Source organism: Aethalodelphis obliquidens, unplaced genomic scaffold, assembly GCF_003676395.1.
Source record: "Aethalodelphis obliquidens isolate GAN/ISIS:26980383/991018 unplaced genomic scaffold, ASM367639v1 scaffold8, whole genome shotgun sequence".
NCBI lineage: Eukaryota > Metazoa > Chordata > Mammalia > Artiodactyla > Delphinidae > Aethalodelphis > Aethalodelphis obliquidens.
Genome location: NW_020837952.1, coordinates 52,740,089 through 52,761,523, shown reverse-complemented (window position 1 = coordinate 52,761,523; position 21,435 = coordinate 52,740,089). Strand labels below are relative to the sequence as shown.

General features: G+C 57.1%; 1 protein-coding gene across 1 annotated transcript; it reads right to left on the bottom strand.

Moving 5' to 3' along the window:
• Window positions 1–2,061: 2,061 nt before the first annotated feature.
• MCM5 (minichromosome maintenance complex component 5) lies at window positions 2,062–20,664 on the bottom strand. The gene is made up of 17 exons (XM_027107494.1): window positions 20,312–20,664; window positions 19,883–20,057; window positions 18,363–18,489; window positions 18,148–18,276; window positions 15,311–15,483; window positions 14,439–14,594; window positions 12,198–12,364; window positions 11,588–11,759; window positions 10,471–10,582; window positions 9,697–9,840; window positions 9,283–9,348; window positions 8,868–9,044; window positions 8,100–8,212; window positions 6,476–6,604; window positions 5,313–5,455; window positions 3,263–3,390; window positions 2,062–2,348 (listed from the first exon to the last, which is right to left on the bottom strand). The coding sequence occupies exons 2-17, from the start codon at window positions 20,047–20,049 to the stop codon at window positions 2,247–2,249; spliced, it is 2,205 nt and encodes a 734-aa protein (XP_026963295.1). The 5' UTR covers window positions 20,050–20,057; window positions 20,312–20,664; the 3' UTR covers window positions 2,062–2,246.
• Window positions 20,665–21,435: the final 771 nt, after the last annotated feature.

The following is a 21,435-nucleotide window of genomic DNA, read 5'->3' as shown; positions in this document are numbered from 1 at the left end:
TAATGACCAAAAAACTGGCACTGGGCTTCCCTGGTGGCTCAGTGGTTAAGAATCCGCCTGCCAATGCAGAGGACACAGGTTGGAGCCCTGGTCCGGGAAGATGCCACACGCAGCGGAGCAACTAAGCCCATGTGCCACAACTACTGAGCCCACGTACCACAACTACTGACCCTGTGCTCTAGAGCCCACGAGCCACAACTACTGAGCCCGAGCACCACAACAACTGAAGCCCATGCACCTAGAGCCCGTGCTCCGCAACAAGAGAAGCCACCGCAATGAGAAGCACGTGCACCTGCAACGAAGAGTAGCCCCCGCTCGCAGCAACTAAAGAAAGCCCGCACGTAGCAACAAAGACCCAACACAGCCAAAATTAAATAAATAAATATTTTAAAAAATGGGTAGATCTGAATAAACATTTTTCCAATAAGACATACAGATGGCCAACAGGTCCAGGAAAAGATGCTCAACATCAGTAATTGTCAGGAAAAAGGAAATCAGAACCATAAGGAGGTTATCACCTTACACCTGTTAGAATGGCTATTAGCAAAGACAGTAAGTGTTGGTGAGGGTGTGGAGAAAAGGGAGCTTCACCTTGTGCACTGTTGGTATGAAGGTAAATTGGTACAGGCACTAGGGAAGAGTATGGAGGTTCCTCAGAGAATTAAAAATAGAACTACCGTATGATCCAGCAATCTACTTTTGGATATTTATCTGAAGAAAACACACACTAACTCAAAAACGTATCTGCACTCCCATTTTCATTGCAGCATTACCTACAATAGCCAAGGTACGGAAACAACCTAAGTGTCCATCAGTAGATGGAAAGATAAAGAAAATGTGGTGCATGTACACAACAGAATATGATTCAGCCTTAAAAAAAAAAATAAGGAAATCCTGCAATTTGTGCCATGGATGGACCCTGAGGGCGTTGTATTAGGCACACTAAGCAAGACGCAGAAAGAGCAGTACTGCATGATCTCACTTATAATGTGGAATCTAAAACAACAACAACAACAAAGCCAAGCTCGGAGATAGAGAACAGGTTGACGGTTGCCAGAATCGGGAAGAGGAGGGGGCCGGAAGGTACAACACACAAGGGAAGGGGTTTAAAGGTACAAACTTCCAGGTATAAGATGTGCCATGGAGATGTAATGTACAGCACGGGGACTATTAGTCAATAATATATACTGGGTATTTGAAAGTTGCCAAGAGAATAGATCTTAAAAGATCTCATGACAACAACAACAAAACAGTGTGTAACTACGTATGGTGGCGGACGCTAACTAGACCAAAAAAAGAAAGAAAGAAATGGCAAAATTAATTACGGCATATCAAAAAGAACAAACAAACTTGGGAGTTCCCTGTTGGCCTAGTGGTTAGGATTCCAGGCTTTCGCTGCTGTGGCCCGGGTTCAATCCCCGGTCAGGGAACTGATATGCTGCAAGCCGCGTGGCTAGCCAAAAAACAAAAAACCAAACTCAGGCCCAGAGAAGTCAGGAGCCTCACCCAAGGCCACACAGCTTGCAGGTGGCCCGCCAGGAGAGATCCAGTCTACTGAATTCCAGCACCCCTCTCTTACCTACTTTGCTCTAAGGCTCAGTGAGAATCCACCTCCCTGAATCCAAATGCCATCAGTCTCCCCACAATGCTGGTCCTTCCTGGACACTCACTACCAGTAGCTCTCTTCTCCTAAACTCAACCCTGTGTCACCCCCATTTACAGATTAGGAAACTGAGGCGTGGCAAGTTTCGGTGAATCCAGTCTGATGCAAACCCACGGCTGTCACCCACACATTGGCTGCTGGGGAACAGCTACGGACTTTCCCAAGCACCTCCGCACACTGGATCTTGCTGAACTCTCACCAGTGCTGGCAAGATGTGCGCTGGACCCTCCCCACTGAGCAGCTGCAGAACCTGAGCACAGAGGTGAAAGCCCTGCCCAGGAGCCCAAGGGGCAGACGCAGGTCAGAAACCCAGGTCTGTCAGATTCCAAAGCCTGTCCTTGCCCCGCATGAGGGCAGGATGGGGGTGACAGGCCACCCAGTGCAGAAGCCCACAGACATCCAAACACAACACGGCTTTATTATTTCAATAAACTCCAAAAGCACCTTTCCTGGATCTGCACGCTGAGGCAGAAGCCAGACGCAGCGAGGCAGGGCAGCTGGGGTCCCTCTGTCCAGAGCGCGTGGGAGGCTCAAGGAAGTGGAGGTGGGGTGGCAACAGCATTCCTGCAGCGGGAGGCGCAGCTCACTTGAGGCGGTAGAGGACCTTACGCTGCATGCGATGCTGGATCTCGCCCCGCCGCAGCATGAGCTGCAGGACCTTGTGGATGGCGTGCTCCGGGTATTTCTGCAGGACACGGGGTCGGATGAGGGGCGTGCCTCCCACGGAACCCCAGACACCCCTCCCTCCGGAAGCCCAGGTGTCCCGTGCTCATGGGGGACTCTCCAGCCTTCACATCCTGCCTCTCTGCATCCTAAGACAAGCTCACACTTCCTGAGCGACTACCACGTGCCAGGCCCTGTTCTAAGTCTTCACATACTTGAACTCGTTCTATCCCGTAACAACCTCACGCAGCTGGTACTGTGATCATCACCTTTATACAGAAGAGGAAACTGAGGCACGGAGAAGCTAAGTCACTCACTCCAAGTCACACAGCAATTAAGTAGTAGAGCTGAGACCTCAGCTGAGCCCACGTGACTCTAGAACCCGAGCTCCTGACGCCCCTAAAGCCCTGTAAGCCTCCGTCTGCTCGTCTCTCAAGCCGGCGTGGTATCACCTACTGCATAAAACTGCTCTGAGGATCAAGAGGAGATGACGCACATGAGGGGAGCAGAGCCCAGAACCTGGGATTGTCCCTGCGATTTCAAAGACGGTGACAAGTTGTGCACAGCTTCTAGAAGACCCATCCCTTCTCTATGGGGTCAAGAGCACTGTCCCCGGCGAGCTGGGTGGCTCATCCTCCTGGCTCTGCCCCTCCCTTTCCCCCACACACAAAGGCCAGGCAATGAGGCGAAGGGAGAGATAGAGGGCTGGGGAAGCCTGGCAGACTCCAGCAGGACCTCAGCCACCTCTCCTCTCCCCACAACGTGACAGAGAAAGTCACAAGGGGAGGCACACTGGGGACGGACCCGGGCCGAGGAACAGCTGCCCCTTCCCCATCCTGGGCCTGTCTGCTGAGCAACAGGACGCAGTGTTAGGTGGCTGGGAACGAGGCCACAGGGAGCCCGCAGGACTCCCACCGGGACGCCGGGAAGGCCCACCTGCTTGGTGAAGTCCTGGATGATGCTGTGCTCCGACACCTGGGATCCAATGGCGAAGCGGCGCTTGAGCTGCTTCTCGATGCGGCTCAGCAGCTCCTGGTCCTCCTGGCTGGTGAAGCCCTCCACCCCTGTGGGTGTGAGGAGGGAGACGGGTGGGTGGGGACCACAGTCTGCCCACAGCGGGTAAGAGTGAGCCAGGCCCGGAAGAGAAAATGAGAGGAAGAGGAAGAGCGTGCCCGGGGACAACCAGGGCCTGACCGAGATGACCGACAGAGACCCAGGGTCAGGGATGGGGCTGACATGTGGGAAGGATACTGCAAGCAGAGGGGACAGCAGGTGCAAAGGCCTGGAGGTGGGAAATATGCCCATCTCAATCAAAACTCGGTCAGCGGGCCAGGGACATGGCCAGAGTGGGGGCACGTCCTGTGGGCCCTGGAGGCCACGGCACAGGTTTTTCTTTGATTCTGGTGAGCAGAACAGCCACTAGAGGGCTCTGAGGACGGCCACGAGCTGACAACAGCACCTGGCCCCCAGGCAGCTGGATAGGCAGCAGCAGGAAGACTTCCTGGAGGAATCTATCTCAGATGGAGAGCTGGAGGGGACCCAGCAGTGACCCAGAAGGGCGCGCAGGCTGCCCCGGAGACCACATCTGTGAGGCACCCCAGCAAGCAGCCCAGGCAAGCAGGCTCGTAATTTCCAACTATTGCCCCAGGATGGATCTCCCCTGCTGACCCAGGCCTGCAAAGGCCTTGGTGTTTCAGCTACAGAGAGGGTTGGGACCGTGGTGGGGGAGCCACAGAGAGGGACGTCAAGGCTCCAAGTTGAAATGAGTCTGCAAGGTAAACTCCTACCCAGCCTGCGAAGCCCAGCTCCCGTTTCGCTGCCAGGAAGGCCTTCCAGGGCAGAGGCTGAGTCATCTTCACCGAGGGGACGGCGGGGCGATCAGACACCACCCACCTCCCTGGCTCCAGCCACACGGGCCCTTGAACACGCCGAGCCTGCTGTCCTTGGGGTCTTGCCACTCAGTCCTCACTCTACGTGCGGTGCCCAACCCCACACTCTGGGGAGCCATGTGTCCTCACTCACGCCAGTCCCTGCTTCCTGCCACCTCCTCAGAGCCCACCCGGACCACCCGAGGATGGTCCCCAATATTCCTGACCTGCTGGGCTTCTCCCCTCCGTGCTCTTTACCCCCTGAGCTTGATCTGTTTGCCTCTTTGCTGCGTCTCCCCCGTGGAGAAGGGGGGCCTCACAAGGCGCGGTCTTAGAGATCTGCTCACTCCTAGACTCCCAGCACCTAGAACAGCCCGGCAAATTCTAAGCACTAAGTACCTGCTGGGGAAGGAATGAATTCGTCCCAGGGGAGCGTGGCACAGAATCAGCGCTCCAGAGGTGCTCAGAGGCTGAGCCCGAAGCAGGCAGCAGGACTTAACGGCAGCTTGAACCCCGCTGGCCTCGGGGTCAAGAGACCTGCATTCTAGCTGGGCGAATGGTGACCTTGGGCACTGTGAAAAGGCCTCTTTGGGTGTCAGTTTTCCCATCTCTAAGAGGTGAAGGGCTAAGTGCCCAGCCTGGCTTCTGGGGGTTTTGAGGGCAGCTGTAAGTGAAACGGAGGAAGAGCTCTGGAAGCACTCAAATGGTTACGGCTCAAAAACAGGGGTTCATGCAGACTTCCCTGGAGGTCCAGTGGTTAAGTCTCCATGTTTCCACTGCAGGGGGTACAGGTTCGATCCCTGGTCAGGGAAATTCCATATGCTGCGTGGTGCAGTCAAAAAAACAGGTGCCAACTACCATTCTTAACGGATGATAAAATTGTGAATTATAATAATGAACTGGGTCAAAAGAATTGTGCTCCAGAGTCTGGAGAGAAGCTGTTCTTCCCATCTTGGGGGAAACTGGCTGGTGGGGGCTGGGGACAGGAGACGGGCTTACTCCCAGGAGGAAGCATGGAGAAGCAATGCAGAGAAGCAACAAGCACAGCAGGTGTCCAGCATGAGCCCTGCCCACGGAGCCCACAAGCCACCCGAGCCTGGGTCCCCGCGTCTGCTCACCTGACAGGGTGCCGGACAAGGCGGCGTCCAGCGTGGACACCTGGAAGAGCCTCAGAGCCTCCTCCACATCTGCCTCCGTGGCAAAGGGCTGCAGCTTCATCTTGCTGAGGGCCTCAGCAATGCGCACGACGGCCTCCAGCTGCCTGTGTGGGAGCGACGGGACGCCAGGGCGGACTCAGCCCATCTTCTCTCCTCATCCCACCCTGACCTCCAGGAGGTGCCTGCCCCAGGCACTAAGAGTACAGGGGTGACTGCTGGCTGTCCCCGTGATCCATCTCCCTCAGTAACAGAACCCCGACTTCTATTCTAGCAAGTGGCGCCCACCTAAAAGACATTTCCCAGACTCTCTTGCGTCTAGATGTGTCTGTGTGACTAAGATGTGGCCAGTAAGCTGTAAGTCCAAATATTTTATGGGAACTTCAGGAAGTGTCCTTAAAAGATGGACCTTTCTTTTTCTTCCTCTCCAGCCACCTGGAATGTGGAGGTGATGGCTGGAGTTCCAGCAGCCATCCTGGACGATGAGGATAAGGGTGAACCTGAAGGAGCCCAGGTTGCTGATGACTGAGGAGCCATCACATAGGTAGGACTACCTACCCTCAAATGTTTTTACAGAAGAGAAAAATAAACTCCCAATTTACTTAAGCTACTTCACGTGGGTTTTCTATTACACACAGCCAAATCCACTTCTAACTAATCAGTGCTGGAAGCAAGATTCAAACGAGGTAGGTTCAAGCTCTTAGTCACTCTACTGCATAAACTCACAAGAGTGACAAGAACTAACAGCTGAGAAAACTGTGATCCAGAAAAGGAAAGCAATTTCCCTGCAGTCACACAGTGGGCTGGAGGCTAGGACCAGGTCTCCCTGGACCCCAGGTCCCAGCCTGGACCCTCCTTCACCCTCAGGCTTCCCAGTGATGAGGGAAGCTAGACCGAATTCAGAAGAAAGGGTTCCAGATTTTCTCAAGAGTAAACAAAACAAGAGATACAGATGATCAGGGAGGCCACCGTTTTCACTCCCAAAGGAGTGCTCCCTGCCCCGCAGCCCTGACCACGGCCTGCACCACGCAGTCAGCAACAGCCCCGGCCCCAGACTTGCTGGGCACATCGTGCCTTTAAAGCGAGGCCCTCTGCCCAGCCCGGCCCTGGCCTGCCCGCCTGCTCACCGCACGGTGATGGGGATGCTCGAGCGGCGGTCACTGTCCCTTTCGTGCTGACGGGCCCCGCTCCGCATGATGATGTACCGGTTCTTCAGCTTCTCTGCAGCCTCTGCCGACAGCCGAGGGCCACACTTCCTGCAGGATGGGGAGTGGCTGCCATGAGGCCAGGAAGAAATCTTGGGGTACTCACCCCATCCCCGGCCCTCTGCTGGCTTGCAGACATACGCTTTCCGGGCCCACCAGACGGTGGCCTCTCAGCGGTCCTCCCCCCAACACATTCAGGGACAAGATGCACAATGACACCCACAAGAGGCTCCCAGAGACCGCTGTCCAGGGCAGGGAGCACGCCAGGCTGGGGGTGGGGGAGGGGAGCAGCAGGGGTGTCTGCTCAGGATCTACCCCCACCACCCCGCAGCCCCCCCCCAGCCAACTGAACTGTCACTGATTTAAGGCAAGCCTTAGCTCACCTAATCCAACCCTCATGCTGCGGATGAGGTGGGCAAGGCCAGAGGGAGGGAGGAAACTCCCCATAAGCCACGTGGGACCTGGCGTCAAGGGAGGACTAGAATCTGGGGCTCTCAGACTCACACCCAAGGGCCCAAGCCTCTGAGGACAGGGCCATGAAGAGCTCAGGCATGACAAAGACCCAGGTACCAATGGGCACCGCACTACCCATCACCCAGGAGGAAGCGGTGAGTAGGGACCCACCTGAATGCAGCACTTCACCTCCCATTAGAAAGGCACTCAAAGATTCCTCCACCCTTGGGTTTTAGTTCCAGTAAGAGACAGCTGAGGTGTGTGTCTAGAATCTTGGTACAGGGGCTAAAAGCACAGCCTTTGGAGCCAGGTACCTGGGTTCAAGTCTTGGCTCCACTACCTCCTGTCTGTGACCCTGGACAAGTTACTTAAGCTTTCTCTGCCTCAGCTTCCCCATCTGTAAAATGGAATAATACACCAACCTCATAGGTCTGGGGAGAGGGATGGTGTTCACTTATACATAAAACTCTCAGGATAACATCTGGCACAGACTAATTACTATGTGTATGACTATTGTCATTGTCATCTGTGAGAACAACAATATTTAAGGTTGCAGCTGCCATTTACTGAGTATTTACCTGGTGCAGGGCTGTGCCACTCACTCATCATTTTGTGTGATCCTTACAAAAACCCTAGGACACAACCACCCCAGGAAAGCGAGGCTCAACTGACTTGCCCAAGGTCACACAGTGGGGGCAGGAGTTACCCAGAGCCCATGTCCACAAGCCTCCCTGCACACCAGAGTCAAGGGGGTCTTCAAGGCCATCTAAATTCTTTTTATTTTTTTGGCCTCACCGTGCAGCATGCAGTATCTTAGTTCCCCGACCAGGGATTGAACCCATGCCCCCTGCATCGGGAGCGTGGAGTCTTAACCACTGGACCGCCAGAGAAGTCCAGAGACAATCTAAATTCTCCACCTTCGCTTCGGAGATGGAGAAACTGAGGCCAAGAGCCACTGAGCAACTGTGCGGGGTCAGGAAGGAGCAGAGCTAAAATCCTCAGGGCCCGATCTCAGACATCCTGAATGGGGCCCTCTCCCACTCCAGGGGAGCCGGGCAGCCCCACCCCTGGGGGGCCTGCATCCAGGACTCACGCGCGGCAGTAGGCGATGAACTTCTTTAGCTTGGTCAGGTCGATCTCGCCCTCCACGGCCTGGGTCTGTGTCAGCGCGCTCATGTGCAGAGTGATGACGTGTTTGGCCAGCATCTGGGAGGCAGAGGGGACACGGGGTCAGCCCACAAGCCTTCCCAAGCCAGGTCCCAACACAGAGGTGGAGCAGGCAGGGAGGGAAGAGCTGCCAGGGCTAGAAGTGGTGGAGAGGAGGAGGCCCTCGCTTTTCCTGTGGGTTGTCAGCTGGTAAGACGACATCCTAGAGATGCCAGGCTGCCAGGCCCCTCTCTGCCACCACGAGGTGCAGCTGCCTGAGAACAAGCCTCCACTAAAGGAGGCCAGGCCGAGAGGCAGAGACAGCGGCGCCCAGACGACCCAGAGACCTGACCCAGCCGAGCCTCGCACCTCCAGGCTTGTCCATTACGTAAGCGCTGGAGTTCCTTTCAGAAGCTGACTGACCGGAACTGGGGTTCTAGTACTTGCATCCAAAGGCCAACCCCCTCATTTCACACAGAAGGGACCGACACCCAGGGAATGACTGACCCCAAATCTCACGGCACATCGAGCACAGGAGAGGTAGGACCCGGGACGCCCAGTGCAGCGCTCCTGGAATCCACAACCCCGCCTCCTTGGTGGCCCACTCACGGGCCGATCTGGGGGCCAGGACTTCGGGTCAAGCCCCTTGTCTGCCCACCCTCGCCCCCCAACCCCTAGAACCGCGGGCCTGGCTGGAGTCCAGCCCCCCACGCACCATATCCCTCTCCTCGTTGTGCTCGTCCTTGACGATGAAGATCATGTCGAAACGGGACAGGATGGTGGGCATGAAGTCGATGTTGTCCTCCCCCTTCGTCTCGTCCCAGCGGCCAAACACTGAGTTGGCAGCAGCCAGGACTGAGCAGCGGGAGTTGAGGGTGGTGGTGATGCCGGCCTGACAGGGAAGCGTGGGGGGAAGCAGAGGACAGGGAGATGGGAACGCGGGGTCACAGCCCTCTCAGGTGCGCACACCCATGCCTGCACGCACACACGCACACACACAGGATTCCAGGACCACTGCTGCGGCCAACAGAGGTCGGGCCGCTCAGGGCAGCCTGAGGACGGGGCCAGAACCCGGCCCCTCCCAGCACCCCGGAACAGCTCTGCCGGGCTGGACCAGGGAGGATGCTCACCTTGGCGATGGAGATTGTCTGCTGTTCCATGGCCTCGTGGATGGCCACGCGGTCGTCTTCTCGCATCTGTGTAGGAGATAGAAACGTCCACTAGACCCAGGTGAGGGGCCGGGGCACGGTGGCAGCAGGAAACCCTACAGGAGCTACCATTCCCAAGTCCCGACCCTGTGCCAGGCCGATGGCAGGAACCGGGTCACCTCTAGTCACGGGGACAGTGTGTGGGCTTGGCTCTCCTCTCCCCACTCTCAGGTGCGGAAACTGAGGCTCGGAGAGGTGCAGCTACTTCCCGATAGTACCGGGAGGTCTCCACATCACAGGTGGTTTCTGCCGTCCAAGCACAGAAGGCCACACGCCCAGCCCGCGGCCAGCAGGCACCACCACCACTGAGCCACCACCTCACCCTGCCAGGCTCACCTTGTCAAACTCATCGATACAGACGACCCCACCATCGGCCAGGACCATGGCTCCCCCCTCCATGATGAAGTTCCGGGACGAGGGGTCCCTCATCACCGAGGCTGTCAGGCCAGCCGCGCTGCTGCCTTTCCCGGACGTGTACACCTGGGGGAGGGAGGCGGGAGGGTCAGGGCCCATCATGGCTCCATGCTGACCCAGTAAGTAAAGGGGCCCCAGGAGCTAGGGCTCAACCAAGGTCACACATCACAGCTGGCTGCAGAGCACAGACAATCTCAGTGTTCCTCCTCTGATGGGCGGACCGCCCCAGCCCCAGCCTGGCGGCTCTCCCACAGGGGAGCGTTCACATCCATCACTCACCTGAACCCCACGACTGTCCCATGAAGCAGCCCCTGGGGGCCCAGCTCACGGAGGAGCAAACTGAGGCCGAGAGGAGAGCAGTGACAGTATTCCAGGGGGCCTCGGGGCTGGGTCGACTCCTGACTCCCAGGAAAGGCATCCCCACCCTGAGTCCCTTGTCATCTATTGCTATCAACGTTAAGACTTAGCGGATGGATAAACTGAGACTCAGAGAGATTGGGTGACTTGCTCAAGGCCCACAGCCAATTACCAGCCAGGCTGAGACCAAACAAACCCCATCGAGTCCAGCACTCCGCCTGCTGCCCCAAACCTACACATGCCGTCGGCCCCCTTCCTCCTCTATCCTCTGCGGCCCCGCCCGCAGCCTTCCTCTCCGCGGCGCAGCTAAGGCGGACAGAGGTCACCCTGGGCACTCACCCCGATGGGAGAGCACTTCTCCACAAACTTCAGCAGCTGGGACTTGGCCGTCCCCGGGTCCCCCAGCATCAGCAGGTTGATGTCTCCTCGGCGAGTGAGGCCATCGGGGAGCCTGGGGGAAGGCGGGCAGGCGGGCCAGGTGAGCAAGGCGAGAAACCCAGGGCTGGTTGGTCACAGTGGTCTGGCTGGCGGCCCCCCCGACCTGTCATGAGCCTCAGAGCAGGCGGGGAGGCAGGGGCTCTGGCCTGAGAGCCACGTTCATAGCGAGCTGTGTCCCCTAGTCTCATCCGTGGTAACTTGCTTCCAAGGGAGGGGAGGTTCAGAGGAAACGGCACTTAGAGCTGGGCTTGGGCACACACAGTCAGCATCTGATAAACACCCCCCAACCCAGCTGGAAAGAAGGAAAGAGAGGGAGCCACCAGCGGGCCGCACGCAGTACTGTGGAGGGGACACCGCGAGGGCAGGCTCCTGGCCCCAGCGCACGTGCCTGTGAGCAAGTCCCTTTAGCTCTCTATGCCTCAACTTCCTCATCTGTGAAATGGGCTCGATTGTAGCTTTCTCACAGGGCTAATCTGGGGACTGACTGGGTTGGAAACACATAAAAGCACTCAGAAGAATGTCTGGCACGTGGTAAGAACTCGGTAACTGGTAGCTGCTAATATTATTACTTCCTCTACCTCTACTATTTTATCTTAAAAGGACGGGACGTCCCCTGAGTAAGAGGCTTTCACCCGTCTTATTCATGTGGAGACTTGGGTTCAGAGAAGTGGTGTCTCTTGCCCAAGGTCGCAAGGTAAATAAGCAGCCCTGAGAGATGTCACCCCGGTCTCAGACTCCAAGCCCGAGCTCTCCCCGGCACCGGCCAGGCCCCTCACACCGCCAAGGCCCCGGCCTAGCCAGGGCCGGGCAACCGCTCCGGAGGAAGGGTGTGGGCCAGCCCCCAGCCGGCTGGCAGCCAGCCTGGGAGGCGGGGAGGGTGCCTGAGAGGGGCAGGCGGGGCTGAGGGTCCTGGGCAAATAAATGAAAAGGGCATTCATGTCCTGACCACCTGGCAGCTGCCCTCCTGCGGGCAAGTCACTAATTCCCCTCCCCGGACCTGGGGGGCCTGGACACCCACCTCTTTCGGGAACCCCCAAAGAGCAGGCAGGCGATGGCCTTCTTCATGTCTGTGCCCCCGAAGATGGAGGGGGCGATGCTCTTGGAGACGACCTCGTAGACGCTGGGGAGGGCAGCCAGGCGCCGGAACTCCTCCTCCTCCTGCGGGGTCACGGCCCCAGCAAAGCTGCGGCCTGGGCGGGCAGAGCAGGGGCCTGCGTGAGCGCCCTGAGGGAGAACGTGCTGCCTGCGGCCCACCGCCCTGGGCCGGCCCAGGGCCTCCCAGAGCAGGGCCCTCAGAGCCAGGCAGCACAAGCGTCAGTCTGAGCGAAGACAGAACCCCAGGTCTCTGCACCAGGCGTGGGCCTGTGTGTTCCAGGGTCCAGTGAGCAAGCGGAAGAGTGTGGAGGGCGGGGGGGTGACCTGAGGAGGACCAGGTGACAGGGGCCCTCAGGGACATCTTCCATCTTGCCGACGGGGGTGACACAGCGTCTCTGGTGAGAACAGCACCACTCACCCGGCTGCCGTGGGGGACAGAGTGCAGGGGCAAAGGTGGACACGGGGAGACCAGGACGAGGCCCACCGACAGCCCAGGGGAGGGACGACGGGGGTTCGGCCCAAAGCACACTCACTGGAGCCATCTGTGTCCACCTGGATGCCCAGGACCCGAATGTAGGCGCTCCGGATGCCCACGCCCACCCTGTCGCGGCCCCTGCTGGTGGTCAGGCCAAACTTCTTGATGGAGTAGATGCCCATGATGGTGACCCTGTTCCCAGGGACGACCTTGTCACACAGGTACCTGAGAAGAGGATGGGGAGGAAGAAGGTGAGAGGCTGGTGGGGGCAGGGAGCCCCCGGCTCCCCCGACCCCGTCACACTCGCCATCCATCCACCTCGCCATCTCTACACGAGGCCCCAGCACCGTGGGCTCCAGTCCCCGCACCGCCCAGGGCCCTCTCCCTCCCACCACAACCCAGCCCATGCTTGGACGGCCCAGCTGCTGGGAGGAAGACAGGCCTTGGCCTGACCCCTCCACGGGCCTCAGGAGCTCATCCATTATGCTGGTTGGAGTTGGGGGGGCGCCCACCCCAGCCCCTCAGGTGCCCCGCCTCCATCTCATCTGCTGTCAGACGCATTGCAGGACCCCCCCTCGGCCATCTCAGGGGAAGCCCCCCTCCTCACGCCCTCCCAGCTTCCCTGCAAGGGCCGCGCGCCGCTTCTGCCTCTTTCACGGCTCCACGAGCTCAGCCAAGTCATTCTGCCTCTGGATTTTAATTTCCTCTTTTAAAAAAAAAAGGTGTTGAGGGACTTTCCTGGTGCTCCGGTGGTTAAGAATCCGCCTTCCAACGCAGGGGACACGGGTTTGATCCCTGGTCGGGGAACTAAGATCCCACATGCCGCAGGGCAACTAAGCCTGCGCGCCACAACCAGACAGAAGCCTGAGCGCCACAACAAAAGATACCACATGTCGCAACAAAGATCCCACGTTGCCGCAACTGAGACCCAGCACAGCTAAATAAGCAAATAAATACTTTAAAATACATATATGTATATATATGTGTGTATATATATATATATATGTAGAGAAAGAAAGAGAGAGAAACAGGGAAGTCTCTGAGCCCCTCCAGCCTGTGCAGCACAGAAAGGACACTGGGGCATGTATCCGTACTCTGCTGCTTAGAAGCTGTGTCACCTCTCTGAGCCTGGGAGGGGATGATAAAGTGATCTGACCTGCTGGGTTACTGTGGGATCAAGTGAGGTACGAGACTCAAAAGTGCTTTATCCACTAGAGTCATATCCTCTAAAGGACCCTCACTGTCTTTGTTAACGTTCTATGACTCCCCTCTTCCCAGACCCCACTTCCTCAGCTTTGAATAATCTAATCATAGACCATTTGAATAATCTAATAAATACCGAATATTTAATCTGTATTAAGGAATTGTGCTAGAGACACAGTGTAGAGGACAAATGTATGGACACCAAGTGGGGGAAAAGGGGGGTGGGATGAATTGGGAGATTGGGATTGACATATACACACTAATATGTATAAAACAGGTAACGAATGAGAACCTGCTGTATAGCACAGGGAACTCCACTTCTCTATACAGTAGAAACTAACACAACATTGTAAAACAACTATATCTCGACCAAAAAAAAAAAAAAAAAAAAGAAAGAAAAAGGAACCGTGCTACACACTCAACATGCATTTTCCAATTTAAATCTCCCAGCAGCCTGATGAGGTTAAGGCCTGTCACTGTCCCCATTCTCCTGGTAAGGAGCCCATGTAACTTGCCCAAGAGCCTGACCTCTACACCTTCCACAGCCACTAAGGAAGCTTATGACCTACGGAGCCCCTCCTCAGAGAAACGTGCAGCACAGACCATCTGCACGTGATGTCGGGGTGCAGGAGCCCAGCTGAAGAAGCCCAGTCCACAACTCCACACCTTCCTCCCAGGTCACCAGGAGGGGACCGGGCTGGCCCAGTACCCTCTCCCCCTTTCCCATCACCCAGCAACATCCAAGGAAGAATCTTAACAGAAAGCCTGGGGTGGGCGTCAGGCTGGAAAGAGGCTCCCCCAGCTACTGGCTGTCCAGCTCTGGGCCTCCCAGTTCTAAAAGGGCTGCGGAGACTCTGCAGGAAGGACGCAGGCAGCCCAGCCCCTCCACTCACTGAGCCGGTCACACATCCTCGTCTGCAAAGAGGGGTGGACCCACCCCTGCAGATTATGGGGAGACGAGATGAGAGGAAGCATGGGGGCGGCACCAGGCACAGAGCAAGTGTCCTGTAACCAGCCACCCTCCCCCGCACCCCACTGCGCTCAGCCAGCCACTCGCGGCACCCAACTCAGGGGCACGGCCAGGGAGCCCGCTCACCTGTCGCAGTAGAGCTGCATGTGTCTGGGCATCTCGCCGTGGGGCACCGCATCCGGCAGCTCCTGCAGCTTCAGGGTCTGGAAGTCCACGCACTTGCACTTGTCCGGCATGATGAAGTATGGATCCAGCGGGCACTTGGGGCGCCCGGCCTGATCCCTGTCGGTGGGGAGGAGAAGGGTCACCAGAGCTGCCCCCAGAGCCCCAAGGCCAGCAACAAGCTAGGGGTCTCCGGGACCCTGGGAGAAGGCCCTAAAGGAGGGCAGCTCAGCGGGGGATACCCACAGGGCTAGGAGTGGGGAGACCTGCACACAAACGGTATTCAAAGCCCGAGACAGGCAAGGGGATTAAGTATAGAGAAAAGAAAGGTGGCTGAGGCCTGAGGTCAGGAAGCTGAGGGGAACCAGCAGCCAGAGAGGGCAGGGGCCCTTGCGATCAGGGGTCAGCAATGGTTTTCTGTAAGGAGCCAGAGACAAACATTTTCAGTTTTGTGGGCCACGAGGCCACACACTCTGCCTCCGAAGCGCAAATGCAGCCGCAGGCAATGTGTAAACGAAGGAGCCTGGCATGTTCCTGGGCCTTCCCTCCAGACCTGCCCCAGCGAGCCAAGGTTTGCTGTAGAAGACTCCCGGCGGACTCCCAACCCTGGCTCCCGGCACAGGTTGTCTGGGCGCCCTGGAGGGACAGAACTCCCCACTGCAGAGGGACGCCACCGCCCCAGGGCATCAGGTCTGCCCCAGGCCCACAGGGCACACCGCTGCCCCAGCCCCTCCCTGCTGCAGGTGGTGCAGGCCGGGTCCTCCTCCTTCACATCTCCACTGAGATGTCACCCTGTCACCCCCACCGTGCCACAGGGCCATGCAGAGCCCACTCACGTGTTGCACTTCCTGGGCAGGGCGTAGCCCTCCAGGCCGGGGCGCATGGCGACGTTGGTGAGGGTGTTGCGGCAGCTGCGGCACTGGACGGAGATGCGGGTGGCCTTAGCACGGACCCCAGAGGCGGCAATGATGATGCCGGGGATCTTCACCAGGTGTGACATCGTGTCCGACTGCAACAGAGCCACGGGGAGGGTGGCTGGTTAAAGGGAGCCGGGAACACCTGAGATCACGTAAGAGAATCTTTTTCTAATGTGTACTGAAGTATTCAGGGATACAGGACCATGTCTGTAACTTACTTTAGAATACTTTAGCAGGGGGCTTCTCTGGTGGCGCAGTGGTTAGGAATCCGCCTGCCAACGCAGGGGACGCGGGTTCGAGCCCTGGTCCGGGAAGATCCCACATGCCGTGGAGCAACTAAGTCCTGTGGCGCCACAACTACTGAAGCTCACGTGCCACAACTACTGAGCCCACGTGCCACAACTACTGAAGCCCACGCGCCTAGAGCCCATGCTCTGCAACGAGAAGCCCGCGCACGGCAACGAAGAGTAGCCCCCGCTCACCACAACTAGAGAAAGCCCGCACACAGTGACGAAGACCCAGCACAGCCAAAAATAAATAAGTACATAAATAAATTTATTTAAAAAATAAATAAAATAAAATACTTTAGCAGAAAAAAGAAAAAAGCAAATAAGGCAAAATGTTAACAGCCATTAAATCCAAGCAAAGGTAGATGGGGTTCATTACACTATTCTCACTACTTTTGTCTGCGTGATATTTTTTTTTATAATAAAAAGCAAAAAATAAGAAAAGCTCCTTTCAACATCATCTCTTCTTCCCCCTCCCAGGAGCTTTTCTGGGACAGACAGGCAGGCTACAGGTTCGTGCTGAGGCCCCTCAAAGCCCAGAAGGTGGGGAGGGAAGGGGAAAGGTTCGGGAAGGAGGCTGCCCCCCCAAGAAGTGAGACCAGAGGCATGTGTTGCTGCCACGGCCCGGGGACCCCAGACCTGCTGAACACCCCCCCCACGCAGGGCTTGTCTTCTGGAAAACTATCTACAAGCTGCAGGAAGCCTAGCCCTCCAGAACCCCAGGGTTGGAAAAGACTGAGGCTGCCTCAGCCCATAAGCCACCCCGACAAGCGATCCTTCTAGAGAGGACCCCTCCTCTACCACTGGACACCCGTCACCCAAGGCAGGCCAGTCACTGGGTTTTCCAGTGGGTCTGAGAATAGGAAGCTTGTCCCATGTGGCGCTGAGCTTTGCTTCTCTGAGGAAACAGCTGCCTCGCAAAACAAGTCCAATACCGCCTCCGCAGACAGGCAAATGCGTGATGCTTGGGTGAGTTCCACACACGGTCCCAGGTCCCCTCCCCGGTGCTGGGCACATAGACGAAGCCAACACGCTCCACAGCCTCAAGAGCCCACAGCCCAGCCCTGCTTCTGGAACAGAACTGCCATTGTGCTAATCAAGGAGGATTTGGCAGGGACCCCAGCCAAGCTGCAGGACACGGGGATTCCAGCAAAGACCGGGGCGTGGCCTTCTGGTGAGTAACACAGAGGTGACACTACCTGGGCCCACAGTTCAAAGGCACAGCTACACGCATCCTTTCATTTGCACCTCACGACAACCTCGTGACAGAAGAACCAACGTCAGGCTCTCACTTCCTCCTCAGGAAGCTCTCCTGTCCCACCCCTGCCTGTTGTATCAATTCTTTCACACGGCAGCCCAAGGGAACCTTTGAAGATAGAATCGGCCCATCCTCCTACCAAACCTTCAACTCAAGCTGCTTTCCACAGCAGTCAAGGCCCTGGCCATCTGGCCTCTCTACCCACTCCCTCCCTTCCTCTCCTCCCACCCTCACTCCCTGAGGTCCAGCCACACTGGCTTCTTTCTGTCCCTTGAAACCTGCTGCTGTCCCCACCCCAGTACCTTTGCACCTGCTTCTCCAGGAGCCTGGAACGCTCCTCCCTCAGGCTGTCACAGGGCTGCGTATCCCTCAGGTTTTCGCACCAACATCACTTCCTCAGAGGGGCCTTCTCCGACCACCTCCCGGACCCCTGGCCACTGTCACATTGCCTGTTTCCTTTGCTTCGTGACTGGTATCACAGGACCTGAAATCAGCTCACTGCTCCTTGTCTGTTTCTCCCACTGTAAGCTCCATGGAACCAAGTCCTGTCTGTCTACAGTGAGGGTCCCCCAGCACCCGGCGAGGGGCAGTCGCTCCATAAGTGCTCGTTGAATAAAACCAAAACAGACTGGATGGCAGACTGGCTCTGCCAAACTCTCCCTCGGCCTCATCACTCTCCAGCCATGCTGGCTGTCCTTCCCTCGGCCTGGCACACACCCTGCCCCCCTTGCCTCGCAGGCTTTGTACCAGCTGTGCCCTCCCTGCCCCCCCGAACGTTCTCTCCCAGCTGTTTGCGTGCTGCCTGTTCTCACCCTCAGATCTCCACTCAGACGTGCCCTCCTCAAAGCAGCCTTCTTGATGTTTTCCAGAGGGGCCCCCACGTTTTCTCATCGCCCTCCTGGTTTCTCCCATTGCTCTTACGGTCATCTACAGTGACCATGGGTGATGTTCACCGGCTTATCCAGTCTCCCCGGGGACAGCAGCTTGTCCTGAGTTCACCACTGTTTCTCCAGGACCCAACTCACGCCTTGCCCACAGGAAGAACTCAGCAAACATTTGCCCAATGAGCTAAGTTTTCAGGGGCGCAAAGAGGCTCAGAAAGGTCGAGTGAGCTGCTCAGGGTCACACAGCTGGCACCCAGGTCTCTCTCCAAAGCCCCTCCTCACATGCAGCTGCCACCGCCACCCTTCAACTGGCCTGAGTGGACCCACCTTCAGGCTACGGATGCTGGACGGGCTGGCATCCGACTTGAGCATGACTTGGATGTCCTGGAGCACCTCATCGCCAGCAGGCCGGGGCCGGGTCACCTCATCGGCCACCTCCTTAGCAGCCTCCTCCAGCTGGAGAGGAGGAGGGGGGCAGGCTGTGAGTGACCAGAGCAGGGCCAGCCCTGGGGGTTCAGGGGGGACGGGGAGGTCCCACTCACCAGCTGCAAATGCTCAGCCGGCTGCTTGTACAAGTAGTCGGCCAGGTCCTCGTCGAAGCTGGCAAGGTCCTCCATCTCCACCTCGATCCAGTACTCCCCCAGGTTATAATGTCGCTTGAGTTCATCCCTGGGGTGGGGGTGGGGAAGGAGAAGAGGAGACAACACTGGCTGAGGTGCGCCTGCACCCCGAGTCTCCCACACCACTGCCCCGCCACCCTGCTTCCCAAACACATCTAGTTCCAGGCGGTTCTGTTATTTAACCCTGCAGAGGTCCCCCCACTGCTGAAAGGCATCCTCCAGAGAAAGCTCCACGGAAGGGGTCCAAGCAGTAATCAAAGGACAGTTCAGCGCTCACAGACAGGGTTCTGTGCACAGGTGTCTGGAAGACTCTCACTGCAAACCAGTCCTTTCAGTGGACTCCTCGGAGCCTTTAATCCTCTCTCAGATACTAACAAGGCACACGGCTAGAACCTGGAGATTGAAGGCAGCAGAAACCATGCCTGTCTTGTCAACCACCAGAATCTTTTTACAGAGCATCCTATGGGACTATTATCCCAAAAACATATTTGGGGGCCACTGACCTCCTTGGCCTCACCCCTGTCTACCTCATGTCCGGAGCCGCATATAACAACCAGCCTGGCCCCGAGAGCCCCTTGCTGTAACACGCCACCCCATACCCTGCCCCTGCGTGCAACTGCTCCTATCTGAAATGCCTTCCATGCTCGACACTCTCCTCTCAGCTCAAGGTCACCTCGGCTCCCCTGGAAGCCTCCCTAACTCCCCTTGTACATTCCTCCTTTGAGGTAATTATCACTTTGTAATTTATTTGTAGCTCCCTATGCCTCATTCCCACTGACTTAGAAGCTCCTTGAAAGCAAGTAGTATGAATCTTTTCATCTTTGCATCTCAGAGTCCAGCACATAGATGGTCAATGTCGGCTGATGCATGAATAAATGGAGGCAGGAGTAGCTGTGCCGTTTTACCGATGAAGAAACTGAGGCCCAGAGAGACCGTCACTTGGAAGTCACTTAGTTAATAATCAATCAGGCCCAAGCCTGGACCTGCAAACTCACGTTCTCTGCATTTTAACAGCCTCTGAGGATCTGGTGCGACGGCACCAATGTACAATGACCAGGAACAAGGGCCTTGCCCAGCTCGTTCAGTGCTGCAGCCCAGCACCTGGAACAGTGCCTGGCATGCAGCAGGTGCTCAGTCAATAGGAGGTGACTGAGTGGAATGAAGAATGAATGAATGAGTGAAGTAAAACATAACTACCATCTTCACCTTTTGCACCCACTGAGAACTTCGTTTACAAGATATCGCAGACGTTACACGAAAGGACAGTAACAAACAAATGAACAGGAACAAATCCTGGACGAAGAAACCAGGTGAGTCACTCAATCGTTAACTTTAGATGTGAAACGTACAAAACCATACGCCACGGGGGTGCGGGGCCCCAAGTGAGTGGACGAAACACCGCTGGGACCGCACCTCCCCTCCTGCACCGCTCCGGCCCGCACCTGTACTTGAAGGTGAAGCCCGTGCGGTCCGTGCCCACTCGGTACTGCCGCAGGAACTCCTTGAAGCGCCTCTGCAGCTGCGACTTGCGGGCCTGCCCCTCATCGGCCGCGTTGTCGCCCCCGAAGCTGTCGCTGTAGAAAATGCCGGGGTCGTCGAAGCCCGACATGACTGCACCTGGCGCGGGGACAAGGAGCTGGAGCAGATTCGTGGGGGGGGGGGTGTTATGGGGCCGCGCGGCGTCCCCTCCGACACCTGGGTCCTAGGCTCCGAATGCGGGACGGGCGTGAGCCCGGTTCCGCCTCCCGGACCCCTACCCCAGTTCTCCCAGGAGAAACCCCTGCCCAGACCTACTGCGCCCCAAATGCAGATGCCTGTCGACCCCTGGGCCCGGCTCCGCGGTGCCCACTCCCCAGCCCCAGTGGCCTCACCTCTCCCTTCCCGCGCTCCCTGGAACCAAAGAGACAAGAGCCCCGACGGTCCGCCGCCGCCTTTCGCGGGAAAAACCAGACGCAGCGTTTGGACGCCGCGGCCGCTGCGCCCTCATTGGTTCGCCGGGACCCCGCGGCCAGCGATTGGACCGTGCTGCGCCCGCGAGTCCCGCCCCCCACGAGCGGGCCGCCGGAGAGGATTGGCGGCAGGGCGCATGACGTCAGCCCTCCGGGCCTCCTTCCGGGCTCCATTTTGTGTTCTGGACAATTTGGCGCGAAACTGACCCGGAAGTAGCGGCGGGGCGGGGCGCAAAGATGGCGGAGGGGCGGGCCGAGGGCCGGAGCGGGCGTGCGAGGGCTTTTCTGTGTACTCTTCTTAAACCTTTTTCAAAGTCTCAGGAGGAAACGACCCCTTTCAGAGCTATATAGGTCCCTGAGAAGTACCCCTTGCCGGGTGTGAGCCTGCTTCCCCCTAGCGGCTGGAGGGGGCGCTGCCTGCCTGCGCTCCCAGCTCTCACCCTAAACACGCTTCCAAAAGTGGGGGATTAATCATTCAGAAGCCACCTCTGGTCTCGTTAGCGCCTCTAGGACGAAACTCAAACTTGGGACTCGAGGGATGTTTCCTTAGACCCAATTGGTGATTTTTTTTTTTTTAGTTGTATAAGAGTTTTCATTATCTGGCAATGCTTAAAATTTGTGAAAATTCATGACCAGATTCCCAGCCTAACTTTAAAAACGGGAAGATCTGGCAAAACTTGACGGATTCTCAAGCGGCAGTAAGGACTGCATAATCTCCCCTCCCTTCTTTTCCATTCTCACTGGCAACATGAACTATTTTTTCTAATGTTTATTATTTATTTGGTTGCACTGGGTCTTAGTTGCGGCAGCCTGGCTCCTTAGCTGCAGCACGTGGGCTCCTTAGTTGTGGCATGCAAACTCAGTTGCTGCATACATGTGGGATCTAGTTCACTGACCAGGGATTGAATCGGGGCCCCCTGCACTGGGAGCGCAGAGTCTTAACCACTGTGCCGCCAGGAAGTCCCGCAACCTGAACTATTGGAAAGAACTTTTTATTCCATAGGCTACATTGGCACATACTTACGGGGAGTGTTTAAAATATGAGT

Bases quoted from the DNA above. Each gene is read 5' to 3' on its own strand.
- MCM5 (XM_027107494.1), bottom strand. From the start codon at position 20,049: ATGTCGGGCTTCGACGACCCCGGCATTTTCTACAGCGACAGCTTCGGG. The intron at 15,484-18,147 runs GTGGGTCCACTC...GCTCTGTTGCAG, and splicing joins CCAGCATCCGTAGCCTGAAG to TCGGACACGATGTCACACCT. The intron at 8,213-8,867 runs GTGCGTGGGGGG...TCTGCCTCCCAG, and splicing joins ACAACGAGGAGAGGGATATG to ATGCTGGCCAAACACGTCAT.